The sequence below is a fragment of the Dasypus novemcinctus genome, chromosome 9 (genome assembly GCF_030445035.2).
Source record: "Dasypus novemcinctus isolate mDasNov1 chromosome 9, mDasNov1.1.hap2, whole genome shotgun sequence".
Taxonomy (NCBI): Eukaryota; Metazoa; Chordata; class Mammalia; order Cingulata; family Dasypodidae; genus Dasypus; species Dasypus novemcinctus.
The window spans coordinates 122,328,607-122,340,701 of NC_080681.1; the positions used below are offsets into that span (position 1 = coordinate 122,328,607).

General features: G+C 44.0%; 1 protein-coding gene across 2 annotated transcripts in view; it reads left to right on the top strand.

The window, feature by feature from the left end:
* MTOR (mechanistic target of rapamycin kinase) overlaps window positions 1–12,095 on the top strand; it is a 165,689-nt gene that overhangs the window by 129,084 nt on the left and 24,510 nt on the right. For both annotated transcript variants that reach the window (XM_058304419.2, XM_058304418.2), the window contains exons 33-38: window positions 1,139–1,216; window positions 1,495–1,602; window positions 5,559–5,684; window positions 5,785–5,916; window positions 9,882–9,997; window positions 10,884–11,001. In XM_058304419.2, the coding sequence (XP_058160402.1) occupies window positions 1,139–1,216; window positions 1,495–1,602; window positions 5,559–5,684; window positions 5,785–5,916; window positions 9,882–9,997; window positions 10,884–11,001 (678 nt within the window). The remainder of the gene's footprint in view (window positions 1–1,138; window positions 1,217–1,494; window positions 1,603–5,558; window positions 5,685–5,784; window positions 5,917–9,881; window positions 9,998–10,883; window positions 11,002–12,095) is intronic.

The window sequence follows — 12,095 nt, forward strand, 5'->3', positions numbered from 1 at the left end:
TAAGCACATGGTGCCTGTGTAAATAGTCTGCTTTAGCTCTGGTGGTTATCTGGCTTTGTAAACTCATTAGAATGGCTCTGGCATATAATAGTAAGAAGACTGCCAGCATTTCAGCTGGGACTAATTTCTGTTCTGAGAGGGACAAATGTGTTCTAAAGTTCTCATTTAGATTGCTTTTAGAGTTAGCTTTTTGGATCCTCATGGCATCCTTTTTAGCCTTAGCGTTCATTGTAGTAGGGAGAAACTGTCAGTTTTACCAAAGGAAGATTCAGAGACCAATCCTGGCTCTGCAGCAGAAATTAATCACAAGGTTCTTTTGGCTATGGAGGTGTATCATACATTGATTACCTTCCAGGGAATTTAGTGCTTTATTTGAAAATCCTGTGCTGACTTGCAGAATGAGTTAATGTAGTAATCACACCACCTTGTCAGGCACCAGACTTTCTTGCATGAATTGTACACTAGTAACTGATAAGAGCACTTAAGGGATGGGGACTCGGTAATTAACCTTCAAGAAAGAAAAAGCCCTGGGTGAGGGGTTTTTAATTAATGACACAGTCATGGCCATACACAGAGGCTTGTGATTTACCCGAAGAGACCCAAGACCTGGCCATCCATGCCAGAGGAACAGATATTCCCATCTACGGGGAGAGGATTGGGCATCATGCGACCTATATCCAAGGTTCTCCCTCCAGAGGGCAGAGGATATGTAGAAGCCAGAGATGACCAGCTGGAACCATTTGAGTTTCTGCAGTCTATTTTCACAAACCTGCCCAGCAAGGAAAAATCAAAAGAGGGTGGATTCCTGAGTTGTTCTCTGGAGATGCAAGGACCCAGTGATTTTATTTCTAAGTACACATTTCCCCTCCCTTGCCACCCAAGATTTTGGATGTCATCTTAGATTATAAGTTCTTGGATGCCAAGTATACGTTTCTGTCTTTGATGAGAAATTGAATAATACTCTAGCCTTTCACACCTGAAAAAAGGATTCTTCCCTTCTCAGTGAATTTCTCTCTTAATCATTGGAATTTAAGTGAGACAAATAACTTCAGCTAGTTGGGAACTGAAGGCATAAATAACTTCTGCCTTGAGCTTCCAATCCAGAGCTCAGTTATAAGAGCTATTGATTTTCTCTTAGTGCATCGACAAAGCCAGGGACCTGCTGGATGCTGAGTTAACTGCTATGGCAGGGGAGAGCTACAGTCGGGCATATGGGGTAAGTGTCACATATTCTGCACATTGTCCTTATAAAAGGCTTACTTCATTTCTTTTTAGAGTGGGCTACTGAGGACTCAGACTGCTAGAAACACAGCTGTTTTCCTCTGATCAGCAGATAACCCAGCACCAAAAGGAATAATTTAAAATTAATCCTAACAGGTGGGGAGGCAGAGGAGGGGAGAGAAATAAATAAAATAAATCTTTTTAAAAAAATTAATTCTGTCTTTTGGTTACTTCATGCAGTGATTAAGTTGGAATGTGATTTGCTTCCATTAGGCCATGGTTTCTTGCCACATGCTCTCTGAGCTGGAGGAGGTTATCCAGTACAAACTTGTCCCTGAGCGCCGGGAGATCATCCGCCAGATCTGGTGGGAGAGACTACAGGTGAGCCTCGTTGAGTGCCTGTTGGACCACCCACCTGCCCACTCCTCCTTCGTCTCCCTCCTCCCCCTTGTCCCCTCATCTCCAATTTTCCAACTTTCTCTTATCCTTATCTAGGAATAAAAGAACACATTTTTGGTAAATGACACTTAGGAACAGCCAGTTGGGAATCCTAACCTTGAAGTTAGTGGCTCTCACCTTTAGCTATACAACAGAATCACCTGGAGAGTTTTCAAAAATCCTGATGCTAGGGCCACTGTCCAAACTAATTAAATCAAAATCTCTGGGGGCAGTCCCAGGGTCAGTGTTTGTTTTTTTCAAGATCCCCAGATGATGGCAGTGTGCATCCAGCTCTCCCAGTGGGGTTGCCTGGTATTCTCATTTACCACCTCCTACCCTTTACCATTCCTCAGGTCATGGCCATCCTGTCATCTTTCTTGAGACTCTTTCCACTTAGATTTTCCCTTGTAGAGCAACCTTTCCAGGTCTCCCATCAGTGTTTTCATTGCACCATTCTGTTGATTTTAGCCTGAGAAGCTGTCCATTCCAGGTCCTGGAGTCATCAGTCTTAAATGTTCTTGGAAAGGACCGGTCTCCCATTCCTTGAGTAGATCAGAGAGGAAGTTCATCAGCAAAAGAGAGAAAGCCTTTACCACTTCAGAAACCACTTGTGTCCCTGCCTGCCATAATCAATCCCCTCAACTCTAATCCCTTGCCTCTCAGCCATATCCACACCTAATTCCAAATTCTCTCCAAAGGCCAGTCAAAGGTTGTGCTTCCAGGGCTTGTTTCAGTAGGCCGTGACAAAACCTTTTGAATCCGAACTACATTCCTGTCTCAAACACTCAGGGCACATTCCATTGGAAAAGGAGTCCTGGGCAAAGGATCACAGTCATTCACAGCTCTGAAAGGAGCACATACAGTTCTTCTACATGTTTTATTAGTAATTGTGAAATGCCCAGTGAATGTTTTGATGGAAAATTGTCTATTGGGCACCAAAAAGCAATTCCAGGAAGCAAACATTTCCCCACTTGACTTGAATGTACCTTGTTTTTTTTAAGTGCCTGTAAGAGAGTCAAAGAGTTTCCAAATCAGAGATCTGATGAATCTTCTGATATTCTAAAAAGTGAGATTTTATCCAAATACAGACTTGGAAGAGGGTTGGATTCAATGCATCTTGGGAGGGGATGTCTGACTTGACCCTGTCCAGGACACCATCACCTCCTCAGTCCTTCGTGACTTTCCTATCTTGAGACAGCAATATGCTTTTTAGCTTGAAGGGGGCCAAATTATTTCTGCATCTAGGAAAAACTGGCAGTTGGTGAGAACTAACCAAAACAGTAGCTCAATGCACTATTTTCTGTTTTTCTAGCTTTCCATATCATCGATGTCACACTTTGTGGCATAGTAGCATATGATCCAAGGCCTGAAAAAGAAACTTTACTTTGTGGTAGAAATTTGGCTCTACTGGATAGCTTACTGTGAAAACACTCATTGAACTGCCTACACTGGAAGACTGCCATTTTGTGGTCAAGTCATTTAAATTAAAATCCCTAACCATTGCCTTCTGTGGGCAGTGCGAGTGGTCAGTCTTCCTTGCACTGTCTCTTCTTGCTTTGGGTTTCCTGTTCAGGCTTAGACTGCATCCTATCACATTTCAAAGCCTTGAGAACATTGTTACTAGAGTTTTAAAGTTATTTCCAGGCGGCGGACTTGGCCCAGTGGTTAGGGCATCTTTCTACCACATGGGAGGTCCGCGGTTAAAACCCCGGGCCTCCTTGACCCGTGTGGAGCTGGCCCACTCACATTGCTGATGCGCGCAAGGAGTGCCGTGCCACGCAGGGGTGTCCCCCGCGTAGGGGAGACCCACGTGCAAGGAGTGCTCCCCGTACAGAGAGCCACCCAGCACGAAAGAAAGTGCAGCCTGCCCAGGAATGGTGCCGCACACACAGAGAGCGGACACAACAAGATGACGCAACAAAAAGAAATACAGATTCCTGTGCCGCTGACAACAACAGAAGCGGACAAAGAAGACGCAGCAAAATAGACACAGAGAACAGACAACTGGGGTGGGGAGGAAGGGGAGAGAAATAAATATATCTTTAAAATAATAATAATAATGAAGTTATTTCCATGGAGAACTGCTCATTTGGTTTCATGGAATCAACTGATGAAATGATAGATTTCAGAACCCACCTTGCCTAGCAGTTCATCTCTGACAGTGTGGCCTGAGTCTGACTTCTTATCAGCAAGAGTGGAAAAGGAGGGAAGCGGACGTGGCTCAACTGATAGAGCATCCACCTACCATATAGGAGGGTCCAGATTTCGATACCCAGGCCTTCCTGACCCATGTGATGAGCTGGCCCACGCGCAGTACTGATGTATGCAAGGAGTGCTGTGCCATGCAGGGATGTCCCCTGCGTAGGGGAGCCCCACATGCAAGGAGTGCGCCCTGCAAGGAGAGCCGCCCCGCGTGGAAAAAGCTCAGCCCACCCAGAAGTGGCACTGCACACACACACAGCTGATGCAGCAAGATAATGCAACAAAAAAGAGACGCAGTGGAGTTGAAGAAGGACAACCACCACACCATGGAGCCTAGAGTGATTACAACTGAAAATGGGAGGATTGCATCCAGCATCCATGTGGAATCTGAGCCTCCTCTTGACATAGAGGTGCAATGGACACAACCAATCCAATGTCCACATAGAAGAGGTGGCATTGGATTGGGAAAAGTGGGCATGGTGGACGATGGGTATGGGGAAAGGCAGGAAGAGATGAGAGGTGGAGTCGTCTTTGGGACATGGAGCTGCCCTGGATGGTGCTTCAGAGGTAATCACCGGACATTGTAAATCCTCACAGGGCCCACTGGATGGAATGGAGGAGAGTATGGGCCATGATGTGAACCATTGTCTATGAGGTGTAGAGGTGCCCAAAGATGTACTTACCAAATCCAATGGATGTGTCATGATGATGGAAACGAGTGTTGTTGGGGGGGGGAGAGGGGGTGTGGGGGGGTGGGGTTGAATGGGACCTCACATATATATTTTTAATGTAATATTATTACAAAGTCAATTAAAAAAAAAAAAAAGAGACGCAGTTTCCTAGTGCCACTGAGAGTGCAAGCGGAACAAAACAACACACAAGCGAGTGGACTGAAAAGCAGGCAGCAGGGAGTGGGGGGGAATGGGAGAGAAATAAAATAAATCTAAAAAAAAAAAAGAGTGGGAAAGGAGAGGTTTATTTAACTCTTAGCAAGTCTTTTTGTACAAAATTAGATTAGCTACTTTGTTAACAATTCACTCTCTTTCCTTAAAAAAAGAATATGTGTGAATTAATGAGGCATTTCCCATTCTTTATGCAATTTTTTACCTAAAAAGTAAAAATTAAGAGGAAAGAATCTATGCAAGGCCAACATTGAAGGTATACCAAAAGTTTTAGTGCAGGTTTAGGCTTTAATAACTTCAGAAGTATATAAATACTATCAACTTATAAACAACATCACTAGATAATTATTTAAATTCTTTTATACTTAGTTTTTTTAATTTTGGATGATACATTTTGAATTTAATTTGTCAGTGCTAAACATCTCACAGTGAGAATGAAACAAAGTTAGAAACACATTATTAACAATCCACAAAAGAAATTTAAATAATTTAATTCATTTAATCTTCACAACAGCCCTGTGAAGTTGGAACTGAATTTATTCCATTTTACAGATGAATTACAGAGAAGTTAAATAACTTGCTGAGAGTACACAGATGGTAAGTGGCAGAGCCAGGATTCAAGCACCACAGTCCATGTCAGCTGCCTTTAATTGTTGGGAAATGCCTAAATGGTAGTTCATTCCCAGTACCCTTACATTGAGAACGTCTGAGATTATATAAATGAATCCCCTTTTACTCCAGGGTGGATTGATTTGGCCAAGGACATATGCTAATCCTCGTTTCTGACTGTTCCAGGGCTGCCAGCGCATTGTGGAGGACTGGCAGAAAATCCTTATGGTGCGGTCCCTTGTCGTCAGCCCTCACGAGGACATGAGGACCTGGCTCAAGTATGCAAGCCTGTGTGGCAAGAGTGGCAGACTGGTGAGTAACCCCCACCCACCCCCAAGTGGGAGAGAGGGCTGACAGGTGTTGGTACTCCTGGTCTGAACCTGTTTAAAACGTGACCACTCTTGCTTTTCAGGCTCTGGCTCATAAAACCTTAGTGTTGCTCCTGGGAGTTGATCCGTCTCGGCAGCTTGACCATCCTCTGCCAACAGTTCACCCTCAAGTGACCTATGCATACATGAAAAACATGTGGAAGAGTGCCCGCAAGGTCTGTGTCTGAGCCCATCCAAGAAATAAGCATCTTTTCTAATGCTCACCTAACTGGTTTCTCACTGTCTCCTTAATAGCCAGAAAGGAAGCAATGTCTAACCCACCTACCTACAGTGTCACAGAGTTTGTTCCTGTTATTAAGCTTTTTGGGTGATTTCAAAAGTGAATCATATTTGAGGTGATGTGCATATACCATTGGTCAAACCACAGGGTATAATCACAGTTATATTTATTACCAGAATGTGCTGGAGCATAAGGAAGGCACAATTTCTGCCCCTAAGAGAAGCTGGGTTATTCAGTACTAAAATAGCATATTTGCAAAAACACAGGCTAGAGCTTTCCAATTTGGTTTCTTCAGGTTTCTAGTCTCCTTTCCTATCAATAAATTGGAATTCAAAAGCAATAACACACAGGGTATAATAATGCTGAAACTAGTAGAGAAATGCAGTTGAATCCAATGCAGAATTCCTCTTACTTTATTTACAGACATGCCTTTGGGAATAGATGTGGCTCCTGGTTTTTTGTTTGTGTGCTTTTATTTGGTTGGTTTTTTGTTTGTTTTTAAACAAGCTCTTCGAATAATGATTGGCTCTGGAGGCAAAACGAGCATCTGCTTTGGCTCTGCCTTCATCATCCTTATCACAAGGAGGAAAGATTAGTAAACATCTATCTTTCCCTATTGTGGACCCCACAGTGGTTCCTGAGATGAGAAAGAATGCAGCCAACCACTGGAGTTGTGGTTGTGGAAAAGTCTGATAAAATATTGGTTGTATCTCAGTTGAAGACATACTTGGGTGATCCTTGAACTAGGTGTAGAAACTGACTTTGTAAGTGATTGACTCAGAGTACCCATGAATGCTGTCCAGAGTGGGACCAAGAGCCTCCTCCCAGATCCTTGGTCTTTGACTTGAGTTCAGTACTAATGACCCAACTTTGCTTTTCCAAATGTGCAGTTTTTATTGTGGATTTTAGGTTTTTATTTTTGTTTCGTTTGGTTTAGTTTGGTCCCTGTGAGCCTTCCAGGCCAGAGTACTTATAATTCAATTCAAATCCTGAGCTTCCTCCAGGCAAATGAGAAAACCGGAAGCTGCTGCATCTAAATATAGTCTGGTTTCCTTCCTACGTAAAGCCTCCAAGTCTTGGGCTGTCCTGCCGAAGACAGGCAGAAGGAGCCCTTTGGGTAATACCTAAGCCAAGGAGTGGCTTGTTTCAACGTATGACCACAGCCCAACGCCTCCATGGAGTATGGCTTTTTCTTAAGGGCCCAAATTCTGGTAGGAAACCTAAAACCACATGGATTAAGAACTAAGAAGCCTATTTAAAGCTAGATGTTGGACTTCAGGCCAGAGCTATAGATGCCACATCTTCATAGCTTAGGAACTGCCCAAAGAATACTGATTCCTTAATTATGATTGTGCTCTTGACCAAGTCACTTTGTTTTTCGAGTTAAAGTTTTAGTTTAGTTTTAGTTCACCATAAGGAAGGATCATAATTTCTGCCCTGCCTATAACAAATGAAAGTGCTTGGAAAAAAGCAGACCCAGTTCTGCAGAAAGGCACCAGGTAATAGATAAATGTATAGTATTTTCTTAGGCAAGACACTTTACAGACTCGAGAAAGGCTGGTCCTTCAGTGAAATTTCACTAGGCTGAGAATATTGTTCTTGCCCACCAACCAACAGGCATTCCAGAACCAGGAGCCCTCTGCCCAGCTTAAATGCTGGGGGGCCTTTGAGAAGCCCCTTCCTCTAAGTGACTGATCCTTCGTCTGTAACAGGGAAGTGATCATTTCTTCTCCCTCTTCACTTCCTGAAGATGGAGAAAAGGAGGAGTTTTTAATAAAAGCTTTGAATTCTTTACAAATAAGTTGTGTCATTGCTATAAAGTAGAAAATATTAGATTTTCCCATGCTGAGAAACTTAATATTGGGCTTCAAATCCAAACTAATACCGAGCCTTACCCTAATTTTGGCCATTCATTTTTTGTTCAGGCCTTTATTACTTTGTTAAATTCATTGAAAAAATTGTTTTAAACTCCATGTCTGAACTGTCAGAAACACTTAGTTTACTGGCTCTGTAAAACACCTGGCATCCGAGTTCCTAGTTTAGTTCCTACCTGCTTGATGTGCACACTGATCGTACTGAGTTACCAATCACCTTTTATGGATTGATCTTTTTAAGACAGCCTCCTAATTCATGCATACATACACATACTTGAAAAGTTTTCAGAATTAAAACTGAAGGTATTTATCACTTCCCAGGTGTGGGATGTAATATAGTTCGTTTTTCAGAGTGAGCAGTGAGAAGTGAAAGTCTGTGAAGGCAAATGTCTTGGGTAGATAGGTGTCTTGTTAACTGCTAAAATGTCTATGTGTCTGCCCAGTCCTCATACATGGATTACTGCCTGATAAACTGTCACATCATTCTGTCTGTGGGTTAAAACCTATCTCTTGATGCCAGATAATCTCGTATGTTGACAAGTACCTGAGGTTGGTCCTGGCCCCTAAGCCAGGGAGTTTCATCCTCCATCAAGGCCATCATCATTGAGGCAACCACGTTTATGTTCAAAAAACATATAGAGTGGAGTGGAATGTGGCTCAAGCAGTTCAGCTCCCACCTCCCACATGGGAGGTCCCAGGTTTGGTTCCCGGTGCTTCTTAAAAACACAAACAACAAGCAAACAAATGATAAAAACCAACTTAGGGAAGCCGTTGTGGCTTACTTGCTGAGTGCCAGCTTCACACATATGAGGTCCCAGGTTCAACCCTGGAACGTCAAAAAAAAAAAAACTTCTCTTATATGGTTCACTGAAAGGAAACTTTTATAACCTTATTTATTTGAACTGCAGATTTTTTTTCCCTCTTCTTCCACAGCAAAAGATACATATCCTTTTTTCATTTTCTGAAATAATGTTTCCCCTTCCTGTGAATGGATTTAGAGCTCACCATTTGAACTTCTGATGTTTGTACATGCTATCTCCACCCTCAAAGCCATCTAAAAACAGTCGACCCCATTTATCTTAGATGGTGGTGTGTCTGGGTGTGTCAGGCTTATACAAATGCTTTTAATTTATTCCCAAATCCGTGACTCTGTCTCTGCTTTTCCCTAGTTCACAGATGTATTCCACCCCACCTGCCTTCTGCTACTTTGTATAAAATCCTGTATTGTAGTTAGATCTGCTGCTGGAGGATCCTCTAAAGCAGAAGTTCTTAACTAGGGGTCCATTGAGCTTGAATTGAAAATCAAAAAAAATATTATTCGTATGGGGATATGGTGATGCGGGTGAGATCTATTTATTAAATAAACACAATACAGTGGGGACTTAGCAAGGGGGCCATGTCTTTCACCTGAATGGCAAAGGGGTCCATGGAACTCTCTGCTCTAAAGACTTTTTTGCTCCTAAGCCACTCTCTTCAACTAGATATTTGCTCAAGTAGTGTCTTAGCCCTCTCTCACTTAGATGCATGATGGGCTTCACCCCATCTCTGGGTTCTTATTGGATTCTGAGAGTTCTGTCTGGTTTTTAATTCTATGGTTTTGGCTGTACTGATGTGTTCAAGGTTTTAAACAAATACTAAAATTTGACTAGCCCAAAACAATTCTCCGTAAGCCTAATTTCCCCCAGGGCAATGAATGGTAGTGTAGTAAGCAGTTTTTTCAGGTTACCTCATCTGAATTATTATTTGGTGTAGCCAGGCAAGTAACTTTTCCAAGGCTTGTTAAACTAGTGATTACAATTGGCAAAGGAGAGCTAAGATTTGAGTTGAAGTAAATCATGAATCTTCTTGAAAAACCTAGCCCACTCCCAGCACCATGCCCTGTTTCTGTGTCTTGCTGGGTCCTTACCTCACGTTCTAGGGTTTGTATTTGGAGAAGGGTCATCTCTCATGCCTGTTAGATGAGCAGTAGTCTCCGGGAGGTTGGGCTACGTGCCAAGTAGCTCCCTGTGCCTCTGTCCTGCTCCAGATCGATGCCTTCCAGCACATGCAGCACTTTGTCCAGACCATGCAGCAGCAGGCCCAGCATGCCATCGCTACTGAGGACCAGCAGCACAAGCAAGAGCTGCACAAGCTCATGGCCCGGTGAGCTCCCGCACTGGCCTGGAGTTGGTCATATTCCAACCCTGCCATCCCAGCAGTCTCTGCAAGGGCTAGCTAGTTCCTTATGTCTCTCACCTTTTCTAGTAGGGGTCCCAGGCACCATAAAATGGTGCTTTCCAAAGTCTCTGCCATGTATTTTCCCAGGGTTCAGCAACCCAAGAGCATCCACGTGCTGTTCTTCTCCTGGTGTCTGGCTTGGCTCCTAAGCCTCCAGAATCCCTAATGCACTGTGGTTCAGAGTTCTCACTTGGACCCCTTATCTTCAAATTCCAGTTATGCTGCTAATTTAGATACATTACTTAACCTCTCTCTACCTCAGTTTCCTCATCATACATTATTTAATCTTCTCTACATGAGTTTCCTCATCATACAAAAATGGGGATAGTAAGAGTTGAGTTCCTACTTCCCATTGTGGTAGAGGGAGTAAGAGGATTTACAGAAAGAAGACAATGTCAAATGTTTAGAGCAGTACCTGGAACACATAAGTAATCAGTAAATGTTAGCTATTAATATTATCATTATTTTCAAAAACGGAGAGGAAGGGAAAAGTAAAAGGAAAATCCATATAGCAGTCAGGAAGAAAAATTACTCTCCATAGCTTCTATCCGCAAAAAAGTTGGATTTGAGACAGGTACCCAATTTATGCTGTCATTCAAAGACATAAATGAAGAAAACTAATGCTTTATCCCAAAGCCCACCTCCTGCCTTTCATGTGGTTGAATATCCTGCTGGGTCCATCCTGTTGCTTCCCAAGGGCAAGAGTAAATGTCAGGAGGACTTTTGTGCACCCCCAACATCAATCGGTGCTCTCCTCAGGAGGGCTCTCTTGAGGAAGGAGCACCACGGGAGCTTGTTTCTCTGTTTTTAGGTGTTTCCTGAAGCTTGGGGAGTGGCAACTGAACCTGCAAGGCATCAATGAGAGCACAATCCCCACAGTGCTACAGTACTACAGTGCAGCCACCGAGCACGACCGCAGCTGGTACAAGGTAACCAGGGATGAAGCGGGTGGGGGTCATAGCTTTGCCTTTCTCCAGGGGTCAGTCCCAAAACCCTGAGCCTCATCTGCGTCCTCCTGTGTTACCGTGGTCTACAGCTAAACCTTGGTGGTATTGGTCTGATACTGTGAATGTGCTGCTTTGGGTACCTGGAGCTGTTCTGTCAGAGGCCCAAGGAGCCCGCATTTCTCCTGACAAGTTTAATTGATTCAGGAAGATGGATTGATCTTTTACTTGAGAAGCACCTACTACACCATGTACATGCTTGACAGGGTTGCTGCTGTCTCACAGGCTTACGGCTGCCTGGTTTCCTAGCAGCATCTGAACATGTTGTTCATCTCTGGAATTTTTTTTTTTTTTTTTTAAGATTTTATTTTATTTAATTCCCCTCCCCTCCCCCGGTTGTCTGTTTTTCTGTGTCTTTTTGCTGCGTCTTGTTTCTTTGTCCACTTCTGTTGTCGTCAGCGGCACAGGAAGTGTGGGCGGCACCATTCCTGGGCAGGCTGCTCCCTCCTTCGCGCTGGGCAGCTCTCCTTATGGGTGCACTCCTTGCGCGTGGGGCTCCCCTACGCGGGGGACACCCCTGTGTGGCATGGCACTCCTTGCGCGCACAGCACTGCGCATGAGCCAGCTCCACACGGGTCAAGGAGGCCCGGGGCTTGAACCGCGGACCTCCCATGTGGTAGACGGACGCCCTAACCACTGGGCCAAAGTCCGTTTCCCCATCTCTGGAAATTTATCTACCCTTGAGGCTACTCCTTCTCAGTATCTTTCTGATTTCCAGCCCTGCCTACTCCTCAGCCTAACATCTTGCTCTGTTTTTTGTTTTTTATATGTTTTTGGAAAGGACTGGGTAGCATCCTCTTATATTACAGAAAACTTCTCTAAACGGTTATCAGCGAAGTGGACATGGCTCAAGTGGTAGAGGATCCGCCTACCATATGGAGGGTCCAGGGCTCAATTCCCCAGGGCCTCCTGACCTGTGTGATGAGCTGGCCCACGTGCAGTGCTGCTGTGCGCAAGGAGTGCCGTGCCTTGCAGGGGCTCCCCTGTATAGGGATGCCCCAGCACAAGGTGTGCGCCCT